We start from the raw sequence: 25796 nt of genomic DNA on the forward strand, positions 1-25796 counted from the left end.
ATTATGGCCAACAAACAGAAACATAAAGACAGAGAGCTGCTGTAGAAATGGGTCTTTTTGTGGGCCTTTGAAATCATTGTCTTTCTCATGGCCTTCAATTGTGAACCAGTAAATTTTACAAGTGATCTTTACTGCTGGATAAAGACCTACAGGCAGGAGCCCCTGGTTCCACTCCTGACCCTGCAAGATGGACAGTGGGGCTCCACACACAAGGACATGTTTTCTCTGCACTAAAGGTAGGAGTCAGGAAGAGGCATCTTTCTAGGTAGTGAAAAGGTGGGAAATAGACCATCAGGAGCTGGAGCAAAGGACTGAAGGAGCTGGGGATCAGTCATATCTAAGAGAGAAATCCTGCCACTACCCTCAACTGTCCACAACAGAAGTACAAGGACCTGGGTGAGGGCATAAGGGATGGAAATGTTTTGTCCATTCTCAATACTAGCCACTCAGAGGGGTGCCTGGGTGGCTCAGTCAGTTAAGCATTTGCCTTTGGCTCAGGTCACGATCTTGGGGTCCTGGGATCGAGCCTTGTGTCTGGCTCCCTGCTCAGTGGGGAGTCTACTTGTCCCTCTCTCTGCTCATGCTCACTCTCTCAAATAAACAAATAAAATCTAGCCACTCAGCCAGAGTAAAAATTCCCCTTGACTTGGGGATGAGTTCATCTCTGTCTTAATTGGGGAGGCTTCCTGAGCAAATTCCTCTACTTACAGGGGCCCCAGGACTCCATAAAGAGGGCTCCCCACCAGCCCTGAAGTTCAGGTGATCTTTCTGGGCTTCCTATCCTGAACTTCCCAGTCTGCTTTTCTTTGTCCCTGGAATTGACACTCTATGGCCATTCTTGCCCTCTGACTGGCCTGCCCAGGTCCAGGGTGTAGACCCTAGTTCCCCAAGTAGCCCATACCTACCCACTTCTCCTAGTTGAGACCCCAATTGGATCCAGAGCCCCAGCCCCTCTATAGTGTTAGCACTGATAGTTTTTTTTCCCTTTTTTTTGTAATGCAAGTGCCTAACTGAAGCCTTGATTGCTCCAGCACCCCGATAAACACAGCTATCTTGCTATTTCTCAAGTAAACATTTCCAGCCACACAACTAGATAAAGAGCCAGGCCACCAATCCCCACTGAGACTCCTTTGTTTTAGGGATCTTGGTTCATTTCAATAACTGACTATTTGGGCCACTTGTTTGTTTTTTAAATTTTTTTTTTAGATTTTTATTTATTTGAGAGAGAGAGAGAGAGCAGGGGGACGGGCAGAGGCAGAGGGAGAAGCAGACTCCCCACTGAGCAGAGAGCCCAACACTGGGTTGATCCCAGGACCCGGAATCATGACTTGAGCTGAAGGCAGATGCTTAAACCACTGAACCACCCAGGTGCCCCTGAGCCACCTTCCCCCCACCCCTTCCCACACTTTAAATTCTAGCTCTTATGTTTTAAATTCGCCAATAAAGATTGAGCCAGAGAAACCCTAGGTCCCCACCCTCTACCCCAATAAAGGCAGAACCTCAAACCTATGCTCATTCCCTCTCTCTCTCTACCTCTTCTTCTACCTCTATCTGTCTCTCCATCTATCTCTCCACAGCCTCACTGTATGGTCCCAGATGCACTTTGTAATTTCCAGGTCCTGTAAATAATAAACTTCTTTTTTTCCCAGTTTCCTGATGCTTAGTGCTGGAGGGCATATTGTGATTATAATAAGAACCACAAACCTGGTCCAACTACAACATTGGTTATTGATAGGCTGTGACCAACACAAAACACCCCCTTCCCTAGGCTCTGGAGTGGAACAGTTTCCAACACACATGATATGACAGATAAAGAGAGAAAGGACTTACAGCTCCACAGCCGCGTTCTGACTCTTGCTTTTATGTTTGATGTCTGACAGCTTCAAGTCCCACTCCTCCCTCTTTCCCTTTTACCACATCAGGGCAGCCACTGGCTAAGGAAGCTCATGGGCTCCCCCTCTTGGCCCCAGTGAGAAGTTCAAACCAGACAAGCTCTGCCCCCGCAAGGGAATTCTCACCCTGCCCCCCCCCACCCACCATAATAAAACCTTGGGCTACTCCCCCTCACTACTCAGGACATTTTCACAGCAGCTTGGGAGACTGCCCTTCTCTCCCTAGAAAGCCTCAGTATGTGAGTAATAAATCATTCTGTACTCTCTTGGTGCATGTAGTGCACCATCAGTTTTGATATCTGGACCCAGTTTTTGGTGGAGGGCTGATCCCACTTCCTTGCCGGCAATCAGAAGACAACTGGCTCAACAAGCAAGGAGTCTCAGTGACTGGGGTCTGTATTCTCTTGCTCTGGCTTGCTAACTGGTTCCACTAACTGGCTTATGCTTTAGTGTTGCTGCCTGCTGGGCCATGGCACTGAGGTTGCAGTCATCCACCATGAGGCACCATTCATTCTTCCCAAGTTTAAGAACAGGACAAACTGGGCAGTCAAATAGAGAAACAGCAGAGGTAATCACTCCTGTTTGAAGTAGATCTTGTATCATGAGTTTTGATGCTTGAATTTTATACTGGATTCTACTAACTCTTTTAAGAGAGGGGAAGGTCCATGGGTTCCATTTTTCTTTAAGACTGATTGTTAAGTGTCAAAAACTTTATTTTATTTCATTATTCATTGGGTAAGAACATCCATGCCCACTGTGGGATATTTTAGAGCAATGAGTATTATGACCATGGGACATTTAAGCAAGGCAACAGTTTTGATGGTTAAAGTGAGGTATACCTGTTTGTTCTCTATTTTATCTTTGGTAATGCCCCTAAAAGTATAGAGGGTAACTTGTTTAAATTTAGTGGGATATAATTACTTGCAAAGGAGCTCCACCCATTAAGGTCCTTATACCCAGTATTATTGAAATTACTGACAACTGGCAAGTGTTTCGCTGTCCCAGATTTGGCTAGGAAGTTCTGCTTTGTGCCTCTTTCAACAGCATCTCAGCTGCAGCTTGCCTTCACCTCTGTAGGGATACACCATTACTTTTACATGGTTGCCTACAGTACCCCAACAGCTTTACCATCACATACAACCTCTGCAGGCAAGATCTTAACTACATCCCACTTTCCCCAGGAGCACAAATATAACACCACATTGATGACATCCTTTTCATTTGACATACTCATTCAGAACGTATAATTATTCACAAAGGAGCTCACAAAAAGGGATAGGCCATTATCTACACACAGCGCAAGGCCCCATCAGCTCAGCAAATTTCTGGGCATTATTTGGTCATTTGAAGGCTGCTCCATCCCTGAAACTGTCAAGAAACAATTGTTGAAAAACCCTCTCAATACCCATGACTATTACCCAACATCTTTAGGCCTTTGAATTCAGGGTAACATATTCCTCATTTATAGATTTTACTTATGTCCATGTATGCTTACTTGTAAATTGGCCTACTTTGAAGAGAATCCCTTTAATCAAAGGCTCTAGAATCTGTCCAAAAAAAAAAAAAGGCAAAAAAACTGTTCTCCTTAGTTCCCACTATACACCATTAGAGTAGCCACTGCTGTCTTCATACTGGGCCCTTCTAGAGATGGAGGCTCTCGCAGGCCCTGAGCCTATGACTTTGTACCAGCTGCTCATTTTACCTTGGGTTATGGGAGCAGCATCCCCCAGGGAAGTCACAAAACATATGTTTGGAGTATCAGCATCAGGTTTCTTGATAGTACACAGAGACAAAGATAGACACCAATGGAGACTGGGTATGTTGCTGAGCAACAGTGATGGATTAGATAATGTGGCTGAAGAAAAGGCCTACATTCATCCATTTGTAGTCATTACAGATTATCTCATTATCCCAACGTGGCTGCTAACAGGCAGTACCGAAATGTCGGGTGTCAAGTGTGCTTCTGACTATAATGTGCTGACATGTGGCATTATGAGTGAGAAGGAACTATAATATTGGGGCCATTAATTAATGCTCTGGATTTAAAATATCTTTATTGTTTTGTTTCCTGGTTACAAAAGTAATAAATGGTCATTATAAAAATTCTACCTGTACATAAATGTATAACATGGAAGGCAAATGTCCCATATAATCCTATCCCAAAATAACCAATTCATTCAGATATATTTTCAATCATAGACCTACATAGTCACATAAACAAAATTGGGCTCCTTCTACTACTACTACTATTACTAGTTTAAGCTTCTGAAAGCTTTCTTGACCTTAGAACCTTTGGGTGGTTTTCCATTGACTGAGGAGGGGTCTATACCCATGCATTTTTTTTTAAAACACATTTAGTAGATATATCAGTTTATTTTATAATTATGATGGACATTTGTATTCTTCCCTAATTTTTGGTTATTACAAGGAACACCCCTGTACACATTAAGGTATTTCAAATCAGCATGGAAAAGATGTTTTATACAATAAACAGCTTTGGGGTACGCCTTGTCTTTTTGAACTTTGAATGAATCCAGCCAAGGGTCAGGCCAGCCTCCAGGGTAACATGCGAAAGGCACCATGGGAAGTTCATGAATGAGATTTGTATCTGGAGGACATATTTAAGCAAGTGAAGAAGGCTGAGGAGGAGCAGCTGGTGCAGACAACGATGACTGCCATTTTCACCTGGAGGGATGCTCTGCCGAGACAAAACTCAATTCAAACACTATTCCATTTTGCTGCTACTGATAATGAGCACGTTGAATTGAGGAATAGTTGTGTTCAATCAAGGATGGTCGTCTTACTCTTTCACATACTGTTCTTGTCTACCTCCATTTCATAATTACTTTTCAAACTAGAGCACTCTATTTCTGACACCTTTTATTTGTATTCATCCAAATATCCAAGTCTAAAACACGTAAATCATCAGTTTTTGTCCTAGTCCTTATTTTAAGAGTTATTTGTGTCCCCATCTCAAATTAACTATGAAATTATGATGGCACGTACATGTATCAGTGTGCCAATGCCATTGTCATGAAGACACAATGCCTGAAAGTAAAGGTGACCCAGGGCTGGGGAACTTGAGGACTCGAAGGTGAGCCTTTGGATGCAGAGAGTCTGCAACATGGTGACTGAAAATGTGGTAGAAATTCATCTGCTCTTTACCTCTCTCTTGACACTTATTCTTGGAGGACAGAGCAAAAGTCCTTTCTGAAAGAGAGAAGGGGTCAGTGAATGAGGTTATTCTAGAGGCTCTTCTTTTGTCCATATCGAAGTTCCCACTTCCTAGTGAATATTTGTACCTGGACATCCTACTGGGTCTCAAACCCAAGGTGTCTGAAAAAAACATTAGCTCCATCCTCCAATCAGTTCTTCTTCTGGACTTCACTTGATAAAATCATTTTTTTCCCATTACTCAAACCCAAGACCCATTAGTCCTTCTTTCCCAGTTCTTTTCTCACCCACTTTTCCCCTCTCCATTTCTCCTTCTGTAGGTAAAGTCCTTATGATTCCATCACAGTGATAACTTTTTGAGTGTTTTGGGGAGGCTTTGTGTTGGGTTCTGGGATCACAAAGACCAATAGCCTTATTTGTTGCTCACAGGATAGTGTGTGAGCTGGGGAAGTACAGAGGAGAGACTGCCCACAGACAGGGTGGTCTGGAAAAGTGTCACCCAGGCGTCCAGATGGAGCTGGGTCTGGAAGAGGCCTTTATTGGACAGAGGGCGCAAGGAAGCTCTCGGAGGTCTGTGTCTCCATCTGGCTTACTCCCAGCTCACCCCATCCAATATCCCCAGGCTAAGCTTCTTAAAACTCTCCTGACCTCACAACCCTTTACTCACATTTAAAGTTCTCCGCCGCCGGTACCACCAATCTGTGTTCCTAACTTTATCACCCACAACTTTTTTCTATGAAAAATCTAGCTCTTTCTCAATCATGCTGTGGAATCCCAATGGAAATTCCTTCACATTTCTGTTATTGAAATTCCACTTATCCTTCAAGGAATTAAACCCGTCACCCATCTGTTCCCTGTCAAATACCTTCAGAAGCTCTTCTAAGGTCTTTCCTTTGCAATGCACAGTCTGCTTCCATTTCCTTGTATTTGCCCGTTTTCCTTCAATTTCAAATTCTTTTGGTGTGAACCAGACCCCTGCCTCATTCCGAATGCACTTCTCTGAGGATCCTGTAAGATAAAGATGGCCCATTCCCAGATCCAATTTCATTCTCTGTGAATTAACCCTAAACCTCAAATCCCTAACTGTGGTTGTTCCACCTGCCTGGGTCGAGAGAGACTCCCTGTGGGGAGGGAGCAGTAGCAAGGGAGTCTGGATTCCTTCTTTCTCAGACTGAAGGAAGCCCTGAAGCCTGCAGGAGTGGTGGGGGAGTGGGAGAGGATTTGCATCTTATGTGACATCTACACGTGGCAAGTAGAGCCACTGGGTCCATGGATGACTTCCACGTGGGAGTGGAGTGGCTCAGCTGCCAGGTTTACCATGATACAGAAAAGTGAAAATTCTTTCTTAATAAGCACTTCTTTCTCTGCAGCCTAGCTTGCAGGGTTTATTTCCTGGATGATTAAACACATGGGTATTTCCCTCTCTTCTAGTGGTTCTAGGGGTTCCAAAGAGCAGAAGACCGAGAAACCCACCTCGTTTCAATTTCTCCTTATATAAAATCCCTTTGGCTTCACCACAGGTCACAGGAAGTTCAGGAGAGAGAAAATCCACAGTTTCATCTTCGGGTTTTTCTGAAAGAAGAACGGAAAATAGAAGAGTGTAGTGTTGCTCAGTCTTCATTCTATCTCCTTCATGGATTTTCCTTTCCCCAAATTCTGATAATAGTAATAACAACAATAATCATGTAAATGGCACTAGAGGGCAACCTCTGGTTACTGGCAGAAGGTCTTCCATTTTGAGTGGCAGATTAGCTAACATGGACAGAGCAGTTTCCGATCAATAAAACCATCACCACCAACACTACATCAAACAAAATGTTTAGTAAAACATATAGGGCTTCTTTGGTGAGTGGGTTTTACTTAATAAGCTAATTGGCCATCACCTAAGTTTCCTTTATTCCATAAGCATCCTGCTTATCTCTCTGTGCTGATAGAAGTTGCCTGCTCAAAATATTTTGTGGTGCTCATGTAGCTGGAGGAAAGGTCTTTGTCTATAATCTTATCTCCTGATTTAAACCAAGGCAGGATGAGTGAGGTGCTTAGTGTTGAGGTATTAGTGTCAGTCTTCATTTTTTGCTGTCCTTTTTCATTTTATTGCTTTTCTGTTTCTTCCTCTATGAGTAAAAAAGAAAAACCCCAAGAACTCTAGACTAATCTGCGAATTGCACATGGAGAGATTTGGCAACTGTGAACCCCTGAGTAGGGATGTGGGATATTGATTCAGGAGAAGCAGTTGTAAAAGAGTTTAAAATAAATATCAGCAATTCCTGCTTCTTTTTGCTCTAGCCTCACTGTGGGTGGATTCATTCCAGATAGACTGCAGGAGCTATCTCCAGGGGCAAGGAGAAAACTCTGCCCATGGCTTATGTTGCATTATACAGGATGTTACTTGTGGAATAAGGCTAGGTGAACAACGAGTTCAACTTTCTCTCTTGCCTCAGATACTTATTAAAAGAGCCAAAAGGAGGGGTGCCTGGGTGGCTCAGTCAGTTAAGTGTCTGCCTTCGGCTCAGGTCATGATCCCAGGGTCCTGGGATCAAGCCTTGTGTCCAGCTCTCTGCTTGGCAGGGAGCCTGCTTCTCCCTCTCCCTCTGCTGCTCCACCTGCTTGTTCTCTCTCTCTCTCTCTGTCAAATAAATAAATAAAATCTTAAAAAAAAAAAAAAAAAAGAGCCAAAAGGAAGTGTATGAGAAAGCAAGATCACCATTGGAAAGAGAACAGAGCAGCATCAATGGTGAAGAAATCATTAGTTACTTTGGAAAGATGTGAACTAGAGTCAGACAAGAAAGCAGAGATCCCTGAGAAGTGAGGGGATTTCTCCCCTGAACAGAACGCTGGAAGATGCCCAGCCTTGGAGGGGCAGGGGCTATAGCAAGCCTGGGTAGGAATGAGGGGGTGGGAAGAACTTAGTTTCAAGAGCCAGCCAGCATTCTTGCATGGAATGGTTGGCTCCACTACTTGTCTCCGGACTCTGCCCACTTAAATAAATATGGCCCAGGGGATGACAGATCAGCCTCAGGAGCCAGATTGGTTGGGCTTATAATCTTGGCTGTGCAGTTTATTAGCAAGGTTATGTAAATGCATATTACTGTCAAAGTTGAGTGGAAGATTTGCCACTGGGGGTTCCTAATGTGGGTGACAAGGCAGAACCACAGGTAAGTTTGGACTATTGCAAACCCCAAGGGGGATTAGCAGGGCATTGGGGACCGTGTATAGTTTTCTGTCTCATGGAACGAATTCCTTAATTCCCTATGGCAAATATAGGTCCCAAACCACAGATGTCCCAGACATGCTTGCAAGCAGATGTGGGAACAGTGGGTGGCACTGGCAGTTCTGGGCAGCAAGCCAGGGTGCAGAGTTGTGGGCACAAGCAGAACTCCTTCCTTTACTCGGTGCAGGCAGCTTACCAAGTCAGGCAGGACCTTGTGTCCTGAGTATTTCCAAAGACACCACCGTGTACCTAAGTAGGGACAGCTTTCTGATCTGTTCCCAGTCATCCTGCATTTGGCTTAGTCTCACCTGCTCCTCTTGCAAACAGGCTTTTAAGGCTGGAACCCTAAGGGAAAGGCCTGCCTGCTGCTCTCCCACATCTATGAGATCACCATTCATAAGTGTGGGCAAACAATGAGGAACCTGCTATGAAAGTAAGCAATTAACAAAGAGAGTTCATGGAAATGAAAAGCATGGTGGAGGAAACAAAAAGCAAGCCTAACAGAGACAAGGAAAAGCAGAATGGAAAAAAAGTTAATTACTGAGTGGATAGATGAACATAGGGAAAAGGCACAAGATGAAAATCATTCATGGACAGACGTGGCCTGGGGAAAGGTCTGGAGCTCCATGGTAGTAGTCACTGGAGCTCATACTGCATTGTATGAGTAAATGGAGGTTCTGATATTGGTATTCATACTTTGTAAAGAATAGATAATGTATTGATCTGATAGTTATTTAAGCATAAACTGTGTGAGGCACAGAGAAGTTGGACATAGAGCGATGAGCAAGATTGACTGCTTACTGATCTCATTTGACTTTCACCCAGTGAACAGTTAATTATAGTTGTGACAAGGGCCATGAAAAAAAAACACTAAGCTCTATGAAGGCATGTCGGGGAGACCTACCCTTGCCTGCTGGGACAGAGAATTCTTGGTTCAAGGTGAGGCCTGAGGGTGTGAAGCAAAAGGAAGGAGAGCAAGGGGGGATTAGCTTTGGGGAGGAAGTGTGTGAGGGGGACACACTGAGGAAGTCCTGAGCAGGAAAGGGGGGCATAGCATCCAGTGTCAAAGTGGCCTAGGCTCTCAGAAATCAGGCTGGTGGGGAAACTCGGGGTGTGGGTAGGGGTTGGATTGTGGGTGTGGGTTAGGTTGTGTTTCTTGACCTAGGTGCCAGCTACATATGAGCTTTTCCTTTGTGTTAATTCCTCAAGGTGTACATTTATGGTACATGCATTTTTCTTAGGCACATTACACCAGTGCTACTCAACATGTTAGCGTGTGACAAGACAGCAGCTTGATCAAAGTAGAATCAAGGCTCTCAGGGTCGTGGGATCGAGCCCCATGTTGGGCTCCATGCTGGGTGTGGACCCTGCTTGGGATGCTCTCTCTCCCTCTCCTTCTGCCAGTGCCACCCCCGGGAGGCGCATTCGCTTTCTGTCGCTCTCTCTCTCTCAAAAAAAAAAAAAAAATAGAAATCAAGGCATCTCCACTGAGGAGGTCTTGCTGTAAAGACAGTTTGTCCAGTGTCACAGTTAATTTATAAGCTCCTTCTTTTTGCAGACCTGCCACAAATGGACTTGTCAGTGGCACCAGTCTGTGGACCCCACCTCAAGTAACCCCTGTTCTACTTCAACAATAAATTCAATAAATTCATGGGGAAAAAAAGACCAATGCCACTGGAGCATAGAGGGAAGGCAGAGGGAGAGGGGATGATGTTGAAGATGTGTCACAAAAGCAGAAGAAAAATGCGAGCAAGCAGAAAAAGAGGAGGGGAAGAAGAGGAGGAAGAGAGGAGGACAGTGACCCCAAGAGGCCTCAGGGTGCAGGGGGCAGAAGCAAGCCAAGGGGCTGACCCACAGAGACCAGGCTCGCACCCCTGTCTATCACAGGAAGAGAAAGTTCAGCTCTCTGCAGATAGGAACACCGTCAGGGCCTTGCTTCCATAAGGGTTTTCACCCTATGGAATGAAAGAAGTAGAAGTTGATGTTAGAACTTGACTCATGGGTTCAGTCTTTCTCTCTTAAACATTTTGGGTCTTTGTTGGTGGGTTCTCTGTTGAAGAATCCATCCCAGTGCAGAAGCAGGTGATTGGGTAGGCAGCACAAGGTATGCACTGGCATTCACCTGGAATGTCCGGTGTGACACCTTGTTAGAGCGGAGAAGAATGCAGGTGAAGGAGACCTAGGCAGAGGAGGACAAGGATGGGAGGGAAAGAGGAGGAAGACAGGGAGACAAACAATTAGCATCTGGCCAGGGCGCCATGCAGCCTTACAGGCCCTGCCTCTGGCTTACTTACCCTTTGGAGGAATACTTTTCTGACACCTTCTTGTTGAACTTGAACTGACATTTTTTTTCCTTTTCTTTTCTAAAAAAATGAAAAAAAATTAGTGTCATCTATAATTTGAAACATAGATTTATATGCTTTATATATCAACTATTTTAAAGTAATTTTTTTCTGTCTTTCTACCGCTTTGGAGAAACAAGATAGATATGAGTCTTGTGAAATGAATATTATAGCATTGATCACGGAAAAATAGCAAGCTCATGTTAATAGATAGGAAGGCTAAAAATATTATAGATGCTGTATATTCATAAATTAATGTATATTAATATAATATATAATAATCGATATAATGTTTTTAATACAAACATACTTATATCCATAATATATATGTATTTAATACAAACAATAGAAGTAGATAAAGGATATAACCTTATAACACAGAAAGGGTTTTTTAAGGAAGAAATATAGGGCATAAAGCCATGGTTCTCAGTGTGGGGTGATTTGGTCCCCTGGGGGATATTTGACAATGTTGGGAAATCTTTTTGTTTCTCACGGCTGGGAGGAAGATGCTACTGGCATCTCTAGGCTGGGATGTTGCCAAACTTCTCATGATGCACAGGACAGCACTCATGACAAAGAATTATTCAGTTCCAAATGCCAGTGTCAAGGTTGAGAAACTCTGGCATAAACCCTCTTGGAAAAGATAAACTGATTTGTCTAAATAAAAAAAAAAAGTTTCCACAACCAAAAATTTCTCAAGTTAAAAGACACAAATAAAATAAGAAAAACTGCAATAAGATAACAAAGTGTTCATTTCTGTAATAGATTTAAGAAATGAATCATTCTATACAAAAATGGGCAAATATGAACAGGTGATCCTCAAAAGAAAAAATTCTAGTAACAAAATTTATTTTAAAAAACAGGTATCTTAGTAGAAATAGGCTAGATGTTGTTATGGTAAATTGTGATCCTCCCAAATCTCAGTGGTTGATTACAGGTATCAGCAAATGACAGCCTGATGGCCAAATTGGCTCAATACCTGTTTTTAAAAATAAAGTTTTGGGGTACCTGGGTGGCTCAGTTGGTTAAACGTCTGCCTTCGGCTCAGATCATGATCCCGGAGTCCTGGGATTGAGTCCTGCATTGGGCTCCCTGCTCAGCAGGGAGTCTGTTTCTCCCTCTGCCCCTCACCTTGCTCATGCTCTCTCTCTCTCTCACTCTCTCTCTTTGTCTCTCTCTCAAATAAATAAATAAAATCTAACAAAATAAAAATAAAAAATAAAAAAAGTTTTCAATTAGCAATTATCGCACCTCGGATAAACCTCATTGGCTACGATACGGCCACTGCGCATTGGAACACAACCAGGTGTATTTGCTTATATATTTGTCTCTGGCTGCTTTCATGCTACAATGGCTGTGTTGAGTAGTTGCAATAGAGACTGTATGGCCAGCAAAACTTGAACTATTATCTGGCCCCTTTTAGAAAAAGTTTGCCAAGTGCTGGTTTAGAACAACCCAGTTGTCCTTCTCCTTCATGTTACTCATTCATCACAAGTTAGATGAAGTTCCGTGTCATTGACATACATGGATCCTGGGGACAGAACAACCTCTCTCTAGAACACTGTTGGTCCCATGCCAGAGAAAAAGATGATACACAGGCTCTTAAAGCTTTGGCCTTGAAGGGACCCTCGCATCTCTGCCCACATTTCTTTGGCCAAGTCAAGTGACATGGCCACACTGGAGTCCACAGGGCAAGGGTATATAACCTTCAGAGATATCAGTGAGCAGTAATACAACCTATCACATGCAAAATGCAAGGAAATTCAAAGGAAAACATGGGTGGAATAGCATTCTTTTTTTTTTTTTTAAGATTTTATTTATTTATTTGACAGAGAGGGAACACAAGTAGTGGGAGTGGGAGAGGGAGAAGCAGGCTCCCCGTGGAGCAGGGACCCTGATGTGGGGCTCAATCCCAGGACCCCGAGATCATGACCTGAGCCGAAGACAGACACTTAAAGACTGAGCCACCCAGGCGCCCCTCGTTCTTTGTTTTTAATCTGTCAACACAGAAAAGTCTTATTATTTCTAGTTTTGGTGGAGGTGGAGGAAAAAGAGCATCCATGTGATGTTAATGGGAGACTAAACTGATAACAATTTGATCATCAGTATGTGCTAATTTTAAATATTGACTAAGCCACTTCACTTCTAGAAATAAGCCATTAAGAAATACTCTTAAGAGTGTGTCCACTTTGAGGATTGGTGCCACTCCTCCCATGGAGCAAGCTTGAATCAGACAGGAGCCCCCAGACTCAGTGGAGCAGTGGTGACTCTACTAACAGAAATGTAAACAGTAGACACTGGGACGTGGTCACGTTGAATCCACGTGGCACAGCTGACCTGACCTGCATGTTGGGAGCACTGCACTGACTTCTTCCCACAACCACTCTCAGTCCAACAGCTCCTTGCTGTCTTGTCTGCACTGCTCCCTTCTGCTGTTTCCTTCACACAATACCCAACTCTGTGCCTGCTCCATGAGAGGCCCTCCCACACCGAGCATTCGAATGGCAGATTCAGTACTCAGCTTACCCTTTGGTCCAGAGGTTTGGACACATTCAGTCCTTGCCTTTTGGACCCTTGTCATGATCTTTGAGCTCCTGGTTGAATCATCCTTCTTTTCAGTTGTTTGATCCACCACATGGAGCTTCTCTTGGATTCTGTGCCCAGGTGAGGCTGCCCATGGGATAGTGATTTGTGAATAGTTTAAATTGGGGTCCCCGGTGAACCCCCTCCTCCCCTTGTTAGTGACTTCCTCTCTCATACCCCAGCCCTCAACCTTTCAGGAAATCCCTTACTCTTATACCTCTCTTTTATGTTATTTTCTTATAGTTATTCCTCTTCTTTTTTGTGTGTATCTTTTTTTCTTCCCCAAACTCACAATACTTCATCCTGTTTCTCTTTCTCCCCTTCAACTTCTCTTTTTGTCTATTAATTACATGTGCATCAACTAGAATGTAAGCTCCATGAGGGCAGGAGTATTTGTGATTTGCTCACTGCTGAACCCATAGGACCTGGGACACATACCTGACACATACCTCACACTCCATTTGCCTTTGTTGACCGAAAATATAAGGGGAGCATATTTTTGGAAATATTAAAATGATGTATTTTTTATCTTTATAAATTACAATGGCCCATGGTTCCCTAATTATTAAATCAATAAGTATCTGTGAAAGGACAGATGCTGGCTAGAACTGAGATGTCACTGCTCAGTTGAGAGTTTTGGAGACCTTACACAAAATCTTGAAACACAGAACTTGTTGAGAGCCCAAAGGATTTCTAAATTCCAAAAATTACCTTTATATGCTAACAATACAAGTTTGGAGGTCTAAATGTGAAGTTTTCCTAGAAGAAGAAAACTCAGCATATGACAAAGACTAAGTTTCTCTGGCTGAGGGAGATGATGGGGTTGGAAATCAGGAGGAAGAGACAAGAGGAAAAAGAGGGCAAGCGAGTAGATCTGAGTTCCCTCCTAGGTTAAACCCTGAGACTGAGAGGCACCGGAAACAAGCAGGAAAATTTGGAGCATGTCCAAAGCAGTGATGCTCATGTCATGGGATGCATGTTGAGAGCTGAGGGGAAATGCCCTCCCAGGGTGCTCACAGAATGGCCCAGAATCCAAGGGAATCCTTACTGACTGGCACACCTTGAGTACATGGTTTTGAGTAAAAGAATGAAGGAAAAGGGAAGGAGAAAAGTAGGAGGGAGAGAGTTCAGGGTGACAAGGACAGCAGAGAGATAAAGCAGAGGAACCAGAAAATGCAGTTTCACAAAATTTTGTTTCCTAAACTGCAAATAATGCAATTTTCATGCATGGAGTAGACACAAGATAAGCAGGCATGAGTCAATTCAGGTGATTTTGAATGCTCTGTGACTCCAAATCTAACTCCAGTTTGATATTGGGAGTCTGAATCCTGCCTGCCCATTAAGACTTGCTTTGTCTATTCATCCTGGCTCTGAGCCAGACTAGACACAGTCCTAATCTCAAAACTGTCTGACACCTTCTGTCCAGTTCCACCCTATCCCTCCCATTGATAAGAGAAAAGAAGTCTGCTGGAACCAACACGGTTTCTGGGTTCTCCTTCTTTTGTGAGGAGAGGTCCTTTAACGGGTAGTCTAGGGGGCAAGGATGGGACTGGCTGTGCTCCAGGGATACCCAGATGGCCATGTAGCAGGAGAGGAGGCCATGCTGGTCATCCAGTAAGGACCATGATGAACAAGGGAATAGTAATTTAATTTTTCTTGCTTACTTCTTGGGAGCTTTTTTTCCTGTCTTCTTTTTGAAGATGGCAGGTTGTATTTTTCTGTCCTCTTTCCTAAAACAGAAAAAAAAATCATCTCTTATGGCTATAAATATTGATCTTCAAGCTTGAAATGTCAATACTTTATAAATAAATTTATGTAAAAAAAGTATTCCATTTTACTTGGAAATAAACAAGGATTGAACAAAGAAGTAATAGATACACCAAATTATCAACATTTAAATATGCCATTTAAAAATAAATACAATATGCCATTTTTTTCACATTAATAACCAGTTTTTCAAGAGTAGAAGAAAAATAGAGACATCACTATAAGCTACATATAAGAGATTTACTTAGCTAAAACTCAAGGGCAGAAATCATAAAAATAAAAGATGAATAGATTTGACTGTTTAAAAAATAAAAAATCCCCACACTTTAAAAAACATCCTTATAATATTAAGACAAAAAATGAGGAAAATTGCAGTATATGTAAAATATAGAGGGTTAATATCCTTACTAGATAAAGCAAAAGAGGAATAGAACACTAGGAAAATGGGAGAGAACATAAGTTGAAAATACTCAAAGAGGAAAGACAAATGACACATTTATTTAAAAATTGTCTTTAGACAACTAATCATAAAAAAAAGTATTGTTTGGTTTTAAGGATTCCCATCTCTTAAAATGTTTTATCCTACCCAGTGTTGATGAGGACGTAGAAAATGAGCACTTATGAGCACTCATATTATCAAAGAGAATGTAAACAATCCCATTTTCTGAAGAACGATTTGCTGACATAGACAAAATCAAAGATGTGCAGACTCTAACCAAGTAATCTCACACTTAGAAATTAACTCGGAGGAAATTATTGGACATGTGTGCAAAGGTACAAACACACACAAACATGATTTCTATTTTTTTTTTATTTTTTTTATTGTTATGTTAATCCCCATACATTACATCATTAGTTTTAGATATAGTGTTCCATGATTCATTGTTTGTGCATAACACCCAGTGCTCCATGCAGAACGTGCCCTCCTCAATACCCATCACCAGGCTAACCCATCCTCCCACCCCCCTCCCCTCTAGAACCCTCAGTTTGTTTTTCAGAGTCCATCGTCTCTCATGGTTCTTCTCCCCCTCCGATTTCCCCCCCTTCATTCTTCCCCTCCTGCTACATTCTTCTTCTTCTTTTTTTCTCATGATTTCTATTTTCATATAAAAATTGGAGATAGCCTAACTGTCCATCATATAGGCTATTATTTAAACTAAATTGCTAATTATACAATAATGTGCTATATAACTAAAAGAAAGAAAAACAGATAACATTGATATGCAGATATGTGTATTAAATACACAATGAAAAAACTGTTTATAGACCATATAGTATGAGCTTCTATGTGTATAGAATGAGATAAATGTATGCATATTTCTAAGGTGTAGAAACAAAGTGGGGAAAGCAGGTATGAAATAGGAGTTTCACTTCCTGATTAATAACTTCCCGTACAGATTCTGTGGATTTTATTGGGAACATTGTATCACACAGGCCACATTTTGGTGGTTTCACGTTCACAGTGTAAGTCTCAGTTACACAGAGTCCCCTGCGGGATTTGGAGTCTCCCAGCAGCCTTTGCGGTGGCGCTGAGACCCATGCTGCCTTGACCTTCTGGCATCTCCCTCTTTCACACACTTCTGCAATCAGGGGAAAGGGGTGCAGAGAGCTGCTCAGTACTCTTCTGTGTTTTGACTCAGAAGTGACACTTGTACCAGCTCATTGGCCAGACCCGTGATCACAGCCCTGTCTCCTGCAAGGAGCTGGGAAATGCAGCATCCAAGGCAGAGAGGAGAACTGGAAATAGTGGAGTGCACTAGCAATGCTCACCACCACAGTGTCCGGGGCAGGGACTGCTGATTATTTGGCTTTCTCTGGTCTCGCTTTTCTTTGCTAATCAAGCGATTTGATTTCGAGCTGGATACGGGTCCTTCGAGAAAAAAAAGTGACATTTCCCAGCCTCCTTTGCAGTCAGGTGTAGTCAGGTCACTCGTAGCAAAGAAATGGTAACAGAATGTCTAAAGGCAACCTCCTCCAGTGGAGGAGACATGCCCTCCTAGACCTTACCTCTTTCCTTTGGTGGGAATGTAAACTCGCTGGCTGGACCCCAGTGAGGGGATGCCACACTCTGAAGTTGGTGGTGCAATGACTAATGAGTTTGAGATTCTAGGTGCATGATGCCAGCCCTGACCGCCTACCTCCACACAGGAGAGAGAAATAAGCTCTCTTATTTCAGCCACTGGTTTTTGAGGGGAAGGGCGGTTCTTGTCCCACACAGCAAGCTAATCCTAATGGCGGCTGAATATTGCTTTTGTAGTGTGGAAAATTTTCTAGGTTGAAAAAAATCAATAAATCACTGTTTTAAAAAGCACAAATCTTTTTATGGTCTAGGATGTCTCTTTTGTAGCGTAGAAGAGTGTTAACAACCCAAAAAAGTAACATCAAATCCACCCTAACAGAGACCAAATAGGTTCTTTACACTTACGTGTTTCCCCAGATTTTCCCAAAGATGGTTTATTTCCATTATTTGTTGGATCTAGAAAATAATGAGAAAGAAAGTCATTTTAAACAGGCTTTAAACTTTGTGACCACCTCATTTCAGACAATATTGAGTTGGCAAAGCTTTGACAGTATTATTTCTGTCCTTCCTTTATAATGGGGAATGATGGGATCTGAAGAGAGTTCTAGGGGACCAAGGTGCTTGTCCTGTGCCACCATCCTTTACCCACAGGATCTTGGAAAAACCCACTCATCCTTTACATGCCTCAGTCTCCTCATCAGTAAAATTTGAATTCATTATTCAACCTTCTCCAACGATTGTTGTACAAATACAATGAAATTATCCATGAGAAAATTTGCAATATTACTATATAAGTTAGTGCAATGTGGGAGAAGCTGTTGAAATGATCATTTGTATTTCAGGGTGGTCAAATTTAACTCATTCTTTCTGACAATAAATACTTGTCATTTGAGAGTTGCATTCTGTGAATTAGTGACACAACAACCACATCGCCAGCAAACAGAAGAATGTTCATATTTTTTTCCCTTCTGAGGATAGTGGTAGCAAATGCACAATGGTAGTGGTGGTGAGGGTGGATTCACCTCACCATTTGTCAGTTCATGCCCACAACGATATCAGCTGCAACTGCTCAGTTGGTTATAGTACTACATTTGTGTTTATGATGAGTTGTTCTCTTCCCAATTCTCCCAGAAAGGTCGAGTGAGAAACATGGAAATTCAGATCTTAGGAAAAATTTTGTTCCATGACTTTGGCACTTTCAGGAGAGCACCATGAATGTATTTAGAACACATTCAGCAGCAGTGGTATTGCCCCAAGGTAGAAAAAATTGATTTGGGGATTGGGGTGGGAAATCTTATTCTTTTTATGTATGACGTATATAGATAGATACTTATTCTTCCTCAAGATAATTATCTATCTAAACATAAGTGGATATATAATATATTTGTGGTATTAAAATATAGGTTGTGTTCATGGTTAGGAAAAAGTATCTAAGAGGGCTCCTTAGGGCAATGATAATGGAAAAAGGGCTGAGAAACACTGGTTTAGGATCAAAGAGTTCTGATTTGGGCTTCTGGGGATGGCCCTCTGAGACTTTGCAGTCCCTCCTCTTTACCACGCAGGATGCTTGGTGGTGCGCTGGGTGGCTCCTGGGGGCTCTTTTCTTCTTTCATTTCTGAAGAGTCATCACTGGTTTCTGAAAAAAGAAAAGGCATTTCTTTCAGATCTCAGAAAAAGCCCCTGGAAAGCTCCATAGGAGTCTCCTGAAGTCCCAGGAAAGACCTTTTGCGGTGAAGGCTGGAGGTTCCAGGTCTTGCTTGAAAACCTCCATAACCCTTCCTGAGAGTGATTCTACCACTGGGTCCACCTGCCACTTTGGGGAGGAGCAGAGCAAGGCTGGGCAGCAGAGCATCCCCTACCAAGGGAGATGTCTAGTGAGGTGCAGTCATCTGAGTCCCTGGATCAGAGGCTCAAATTGAAGTTGTGAATCCTTGGGATATCCCAGAAACCCTTTCAGGAGATCTCTGAGGTCAAAATTGGTTCCATACTAAGATGTTCTTTGCCTTTTCACTATGTTGACACGTGCTCACATGGAGCAAAAGTCATGGCAGGTAAAGCTGCTGGTGCCCTAGTACAAATCAAACCAGTGCCCCTAAACCTTATGCAGTCCTCCCTGCCACAGACCATTAAAAATAAAAAAGCCAGTTTCACTTAAGCATGTTCAAAAAAAAAAAAGAATGTTCTTGATGAACCAATTAAAATTATTAACTTTAAATTAACTTTATTAAATTTATTAGATTTCTACCCTTGAGTATAAGTATAAGGATTTTTAAAATTTATTTGAGAGAGAGAGTGAGCGGGAAGGAGAGAGAGAGAGAATCTGAAGCAGACTCCCCGCTGAGCACAGAGGTGGATGCGGGGCTGGATCACACGACCGCAAGATCACAACCTGAGCTGCAACCAAGAGTCAGGAGTCGGATGCTTAACCGACTGAGCCACCCGGGCGCCCCTGAGTATACATCTTTTTAATAGTCTAAACTGAGGAGTTCATATAAAACTACATCTTGAAGTTCACTACATCTTGAAGCATGAATGTCTCGAGAAAAATACTTGTGTGATTGAGCTGCAAGCTCACTGTAGAATTCAGTGAACCAATATTTTCCAAATGTCCAAGATATTATAAAATCCTGCATAAGTAAAAGATCCATTTAAAATACAAGACAGCATAATGCATTGTATTGCAAGAGTATAAAAAGTTAAGTTTTAAAAAAAATTTTAAATTTTATTTTGTTGAAATTCAATTAATTAACATGTAGTGTATTATTAGTTTCAGAGGTGTATAAGAAGTTAGTTGATGTGGTTTCAGATGCTACATCTCAACTAACCTTTATGAAACCATCCCTTCTTGACTTTGGGTGCAATATCAGAGATGAACATACATAGTTTTCTCAAAAAACTGTTAAAATACTCCATCCTTTTAAACTACGGATCCTTGTGAAGCTGGATTATCTTCCTGTCCTTCCACCAAAGCAATGTATCCCAATCAATCAAACACAGAAGCAGCTATACGAATCCAGCTGTCTCTGATTCAGCTAAACATTAAGAGGTTTGTAAAAATGTAAAATGGTGCCAGTCTTCTCACCAATTTTTGTATTTGGAAAATATATTTGTTTTTCATAAAAATATGTTATTTATGTTAACAGGTAGTTGGTATATTACTGTTACTTTTAAATGAATTAACACATAAATATTTTTGAATGATCGGTTTTAATTCCTAATGAAGTACATATAGATAAATATAAACAACAGAAACAAAAGGTCTTTAGGGTCCTCCATAATTTTGAAGAGTGTAAAGAAGTCTAGGGACCAAAAAGTTTGAGAGCTGCTGCCTAAGGTCACAGCTGAGGTCAGCTGTACCGTGTGGACAGAGCTATTTCTGCACAAAATCTCCTCAGGTGCAATAGATCTTTGTTCCCTCTGTCACACACAGCTCACCAACTTTCTCGGCACTTCTCCCTCCTTCTACTATTACCTTTACACATCCCTCTAATGCTGTGCCTGCTCTGTGAGAGACGCTCCCACACTGAGCATTCAAATGGAAGGTTCTGTCACCAGCCTTACCCTCTGGTCCAGAGGTTTGGGCACATTCGGTGCTTGCCTTTTGGACACTTGTCATGACATTTGACTTCCTGGGTGAATCATCCTTCCTTTGCGTTGCCTGATCCACCACTTGGAGCTTCTCTTGGCTTCTGTGCCAAGGTGAGGTTCTCCCTGGGTCAAATAGTGAATAGTTTGTGAAGAGTTTTCATTGGGGTGCCCAGTAAAGCTCCTCCTCCCCCTCCCATGCCCTCAGCCCCCACACTTCGAGATCTCTGTGCTCCTGTGCCTTGTTTTTCTTCTGCTATTTCTCTGTAATTATATATTTTTCTTGTGTGCACCCTTCTTCCTCCGTTAGGCTCACCATCTTCTCTCACCCAGGTACAACCTGTGGTAATTAACCAGACTCCCCGAGCACTGGAATTTCTTTCCTGGGCCCTGTTGTATGACACCTTCATCCTGGAGGTGGCCACATCCGAGTGAAAACGGCTAAGTGATCCGTTTTGGCACAGGAGGAGTTTCCTGAGGGCCCAGGTGTGAAACAGGAGGGATCTGAGGGTCCCTAGGTGCCTCTCGTGGACAGAGTGCAAGGTATCAAGGAATTGAGGGGCCTCGTGATAGAGTGAAAGTCTGGAACAGAGAGGATTTGCAAGGGGTTGTCAAGGTTAGGGTTCTCTTTCCCACGGTCCTGGATGCCTTCATTTTGCCAAGGACTTATATTTATATCTTTGGATCCGATTTTTTATTGAGTGCCAGAGTGGCATATTGTGGGGATATTAAACTCCCTTGATTTCTCAGTGCTTCTGTAAAAAGCCCTAGTCTCCAGAGACATGGAAATAAATACAGAATAAAGATAGGGAATGCTTACTTTCACTTCCCTGGAAACATTTCACTTTTCACATACCATAAGAATGAGATCTGTAGCTAGTAAACTGCTGTCTGATCCAAAAGGATAATAAAACTTCTCATCTCCTGAGATTGCCAAATGCCTACAGCAGGGCTAGCTTCCTAGGTTAAGTCCCAAAGTACCAGGATTACTGAAGCCCTCCCTCCATAGGTATTTACACATCAAAAGGGATGAAGCCCAGAACTTGGAGACATCCTTAGTAAAAGCTGAAGACACCTGGGCTTTCTCTGCCTCTTGGAAAGAGGCATTTAAATTCCAAAAGATTAGGGTGAGGACTCAGGATTGTTTCAATCTTATCTCAAAGCAGCAAAGGTTTTTTGTTTTTTGTTTTTTCTTTCTCCTTTCAGGAGGGCAAGAGGATGACTGTCCTTGTCCCGTCTGTAAACAGAAAATCCATCATTCTCTGTCCCTTGTCTATGGGATATCATCTGCCTCTCAGAAAGATTCCATCAGCTCTCTTCTCGTTGCCTATGGGTCTGCGTGTGGGAGGTAGATGCTGCAATGTTACTCTGGCTGTTGCGCTGGTTGTGAATATCAAGGAGGAATTCTTTCCCGTGATCCAGGTGCCTGGGTTCCTGCAGTGGTCATACACATAAAGAACGTGCCTAGGCCTGTAGGGTACCCTCTCAGACCCTTCAGTTTTTGACAAAGCACTTACCATGGCACAAGGGCATAGACAGCTAGCACAAATCTTGAAATCAGCAGGTCAAAAATTGAAAATTCTAAAATTTCTCCCCCAATTATTTGCATCTTCTCTAAGCAACACATGCCACCATTCACCTGGCCATTCAAGCCAGATACTGAAGAGCAAGCCTTGCTGTCTCTCTCTTCCCCAACTTCCAATTTATCAAGGTCTATCAACTCTACCTCCAAGTTGGTCTTGAACTGGCTCTCCTCTCTCCATCTCCACTGCCAGACCTGAATGCAGAGTTCTATTGACTTACATGACATCTGCCCCCCCAAATGGTTGCCCTGCTTCCATTCTTTTCTGTTTCCAATTCATGCTTTACACAATCCCAAAATCGTTCTTGTCAAACATAAAATGGGATCATGTCACTTCATTGATTAGATCTCTTCAATGTCTCCTCATTTCATTAGAATAAAATTCAACTTCCCACACCTTGACCCACAAGCCTGAGCTATCTGCAGCCTCTGACCTCTTCTTATTCTCTCATCTTACCTTTTGGGAGGCTTTTTTTCTGACGTCTCTTTTTTGGAGTTGACCAGATACATCTTTTTCTTTTCTTTCCTAAACAGAAAGGGTACAGATCATTTTTCCATGGCCACAAACATAGACCTGCCAACTTTACGTGTCAACAGGTCTCAGCTTGAACTTTCGGTCTTCAAACCATAGTGGTGAGGAGGTCATTGGTGACCTTACTTGATGCTGCTTCATGGAGTAATGAGGGAGAAGATGAGTGACATGAAGAGATGGGGACAATGAGTTTAGCTAAATCATTTCTAGCAGTTTGGTTGTGAAATGGAGGAGAGAGCTATGGAAACAGGTGAGGTGAGCTGAGGATCAAGAGGAAGCTCTTTTTATGAGCTATGATAAACTTGGGCAGTGGCTGAATGCAGATCCTATGACAGGGAGATGCTGAATTCTCAGGAGAAAGAAGGGATCATGGACCCCAACAGGCAAGGTGGAATGATTGCTGTAGAGAGAAAGAGGGAACAAGAGAGGAGGGGACAGATGCAGTTAGAGTTTGCTGGTTGGTAGCAGGAACTGAGGAGATTCCTATCTGATGCCTTTCTATGAAGTAGGAGGAAAAGTAATCTGTTTAAGAAAAAGGAGGTGGTGAGGGGGTAGGCACTTTGAAGAAAAAGCTCAGTATTGGAAAGGATCATTGCAAGAAGTGGAATTGTCATGCAGCGTGGGAGGATCATTTACGCTGGACTCATGAAGACACAGCCCGTGTGCTCTGCCCCGCTGTGTGGCTCTCCCCAGAGGTGTCTGCCTTCAGACACAGTGTGCAGAAAGCAGATAATGGGTCCCTCCAAGACCTGCCAGAGGGTTCTAGGAAAAGACCGAGAGAGGCAAGGCAGATTAAGATATCAGCAAAAAGGTTACTGAAGCCATGGTTTGTGCACTCTAACCTGGTATGAAGGGGCGTGAAGAGAGGCATAAGATGAACCAGAAAAGAGATAGGCCAGTGGACTGGCCATCCAAGTGAGGTTGAGGGAAAGCTCCAGAGGGAACAAATTGTAAGGAAGAAATCAGGCAGGGATACTTTCAAATTAATTTTTTTAAACGATTTTATTTATTTATTTGAGAAAGAGAACACACATGTGTGAGCTGGGGGAGGACCAGAGAGAGAGGGACAAGCAGACTCTGCACTGAGTGTGGAGCCCGACATGGGCCTTGATCCCACAACCCTAAGATCATGCCCTGAGTCAAAATCAAGAGTTGGAGGCTTAACTGACTGAGCCACCCAGGCGCTCCTTGAATTATTTTTTAAGATTGGGCTGGGGAGGAGAGCACAGAGATTGAACAATGGCTGTACAAGGAGCAGACCTCAAGGATTAAATGTCAAAAAAGAGAATTCTGAAATTAATTATTGGGAGGTCGAGCCAGGCTTCAATGATGAGAATGCCGATCGGTTGCCTTTGGGTGCAAGAGGCCAAGAATCAGTGCAGAAAAATATCACTGGAAAAGAGCCAAAGAAGGATCTAAGGGACCTCTTATCCCTGTGTACCTTTAAGGTGTCCAGGATGGTGGCAGGACTTGAACTGACAGAAAAATTCTAAGTCAGCCTTTGAGGTGTGCTGAGGACTTGGGGGCAAATCAAGGCTGATAGTGATGAAGAGCGATGGAACTGTTCATTTGAACGGTTAAGCCTTAAAGTAGAGGATGGAAGAGGAAGGGGTTGGCCAGGGATGGGGGGTAGCAAGCAGTGGGCATCTACCCTGCCTTCCACCATGAGTGATAGCAGAGAGTATGCAGCCCTGTCTTAAAAGAAAGCAGTGGGTCTTCTTGGGGGAACCCATTTTCAGTTAAAGAGGGAGGTACAACTAACCCTCTAAGAAGTTGTGGGTAAAGGAGACCTTGATGATTTCAGAGCAGGTGATTGCAATGGGTACATATTTCAATGGCCTTCAATGCCTTCCGGCTTCCCTACAATCTTCATGAAGGCTTTCAAGGAAGATGCAGTGAATGGGAGAAACAAGCTGTAATGAGCATCATAAGAACAATCACATGGTGGGTGCTTCTGACCACATAGGATCCGAAAAGCAGAAAGCAGCTCCAAATTCATGCTCCCAACATCTACAGGAGAAAGGCAACCTTTCCTTACCTTTCTTTTTTTTTTTTTTTAATTTTTTATTGTTATGTTAATCCCCATACATTACATCATTAGTTTTAGATATAGTGTTCCATGATTCATTGTTTGTGCATAACACCCAGTGCTCCATGCAGAACGTGCCCTCCTCAATACCCATCACCAGGCTAACCCATCCTCCCACCCCCCTCCCCTCTAGAACCCTCAGTTTGTTTTTCAGAGTCCATTGTCTCTCATGGTTCTTCTCCCCCTCCGATTTCCCCCCTTCATTCTTCCCCTCCTGCTACATTCTTCTTCTTCTTTTTTTCTTTCTTAACATATATTCCTTACCTTTCTTGTTGGGAGGTGTCCTGGATGCCTCCTGGAGCTCTTTGGGGTCATTTGGTTCAGGAGAGTCATCAGTTATCACTAACAAAGGAAAGAGATTTTGGTTCAGAGCTTGGAACAGGCTGAAGGAAAAGTCCTAAGGGAGCTGAGGGCAGAGCAGGAGGGTGCAGAGCGCGTGTCACCCAGGGCGGGGGTCTGCCAGCCCTTGGGCTCCCTGGCTCTGCCTTGATTTGATCAGTCTGTGGTTAGAGTTACCTGTGTGGCCATCCCCGTGAAGCAGGGAACAATTGCCCCACAGAGGAGGGCTCAGTTTGACCCATTTCGAGAGGCTCCCCTTACATAGTAGAAGAGAGGAACACAGGCTATCAGCCACCCTCACGCAAGGAATGAGGCTGCGAGTAGGGTGAGTGCTGACCTTGACTTCTGGTGGCTTCAATGAAGGGGAATGTCTTCGCCATAGGAAAAATACACGTTATTGCTTAGAGGTCTGTGAATGGATATTTTTGAACCGCTCTCTTTGTCATTATTTCACCTTGAAAAATGGTGAAGGAAGCTAAGTGCCTTATATATTTCTGTGTACAAGGACCAAGAAAGTGGGAGCTAGCCTCGACTTGGCTAGCACGTGTTAATAGCAAATAAATACAAAGTTCTAGTTTTTGCTGCACAAGGAAGACAGAAGGGGCTGGAAGCCATAATAAATCTCAAGTAAGACTGCCAACTTCCCCTTGTTTACATGGTACTCTGAGATCAATCTCAAA

The 25796-nt window shown here is 42.9% G+C and overlaps 1 protein-coding gene and 1 pseudogene across 7 annotated transcripts in view; both read right to left on the minus strand.

Moving 5' to 3' along the window:
* Positions 1-25796, minus strand: part of SP110 (SP110 nuclear body protein) — a 41352-nt gene that overhangs the window by 7097 nt on the left and 8459 nt on the right. For 4 of the 7 annotated variants that reach the window (XM_078071432.1, XM_078071431.1, XM_078071430.1 and 1 more), the window contains 11 exons: positions 25042-25119; positions 22614-22682; positions 20551-20700; positions 18545-18625; positions 17395-17445; positions 14867-14932; positions 13146-13289; positions 10572-10640; positions 6540-6638; positions 5932-6074; positions 5058-5102 (listed from right to left, as the gene is read on the minus strand). In XM_078071432.1, coding sequence (XP_077927558.1) covers positions 5058-5102; positions 5932-6074; positions 6540-6638; positions 10572-10640; positions 13146-13289; positions 14867-14932; positions 17395-17445; positions 18545-18625; positions 20551-20700; positions 22614-22682; positions 25042-25119 — 995 coding nt within the window. Of the gene's footprint in view, positions 1-3929; positions 4591-5057; positions 5103-5931; positions 6075-6539; positions 6639-10571; positions 10641-13145; positions 13290-14866; positions 14933-17394; positions 17446-18544; positions 18626-20550; positions 20701-22613; positions 22683-25041; positions 25120-25796 lie in introns of those variants that run through there. The other 3 variants (XM_078071434.1, XM_078071435.1, XM_078071433.1) reach the window with 3 other exon arrangements.
* LOC118522479 (U4 spliceosomal RNA) lies at positions 11834-11915 on the minus strand (annotated as a pseudogene).

The sequence above is a fragment of the Halichoerus grypus genome, chromosome 4 (assembly GCF_964656455.1).
Source record: "Halichoerus grypus chromosome 4, mHalGry1.hap1.1, whole genome shotgun sequence".
Taxonomy (NCBI): domain Eukaryota; kingdom Metazoa; phylum Chordata; class Mammalia; order Carnivora; family Phocidae; genus Halichoerus; species Halichoerus grypus.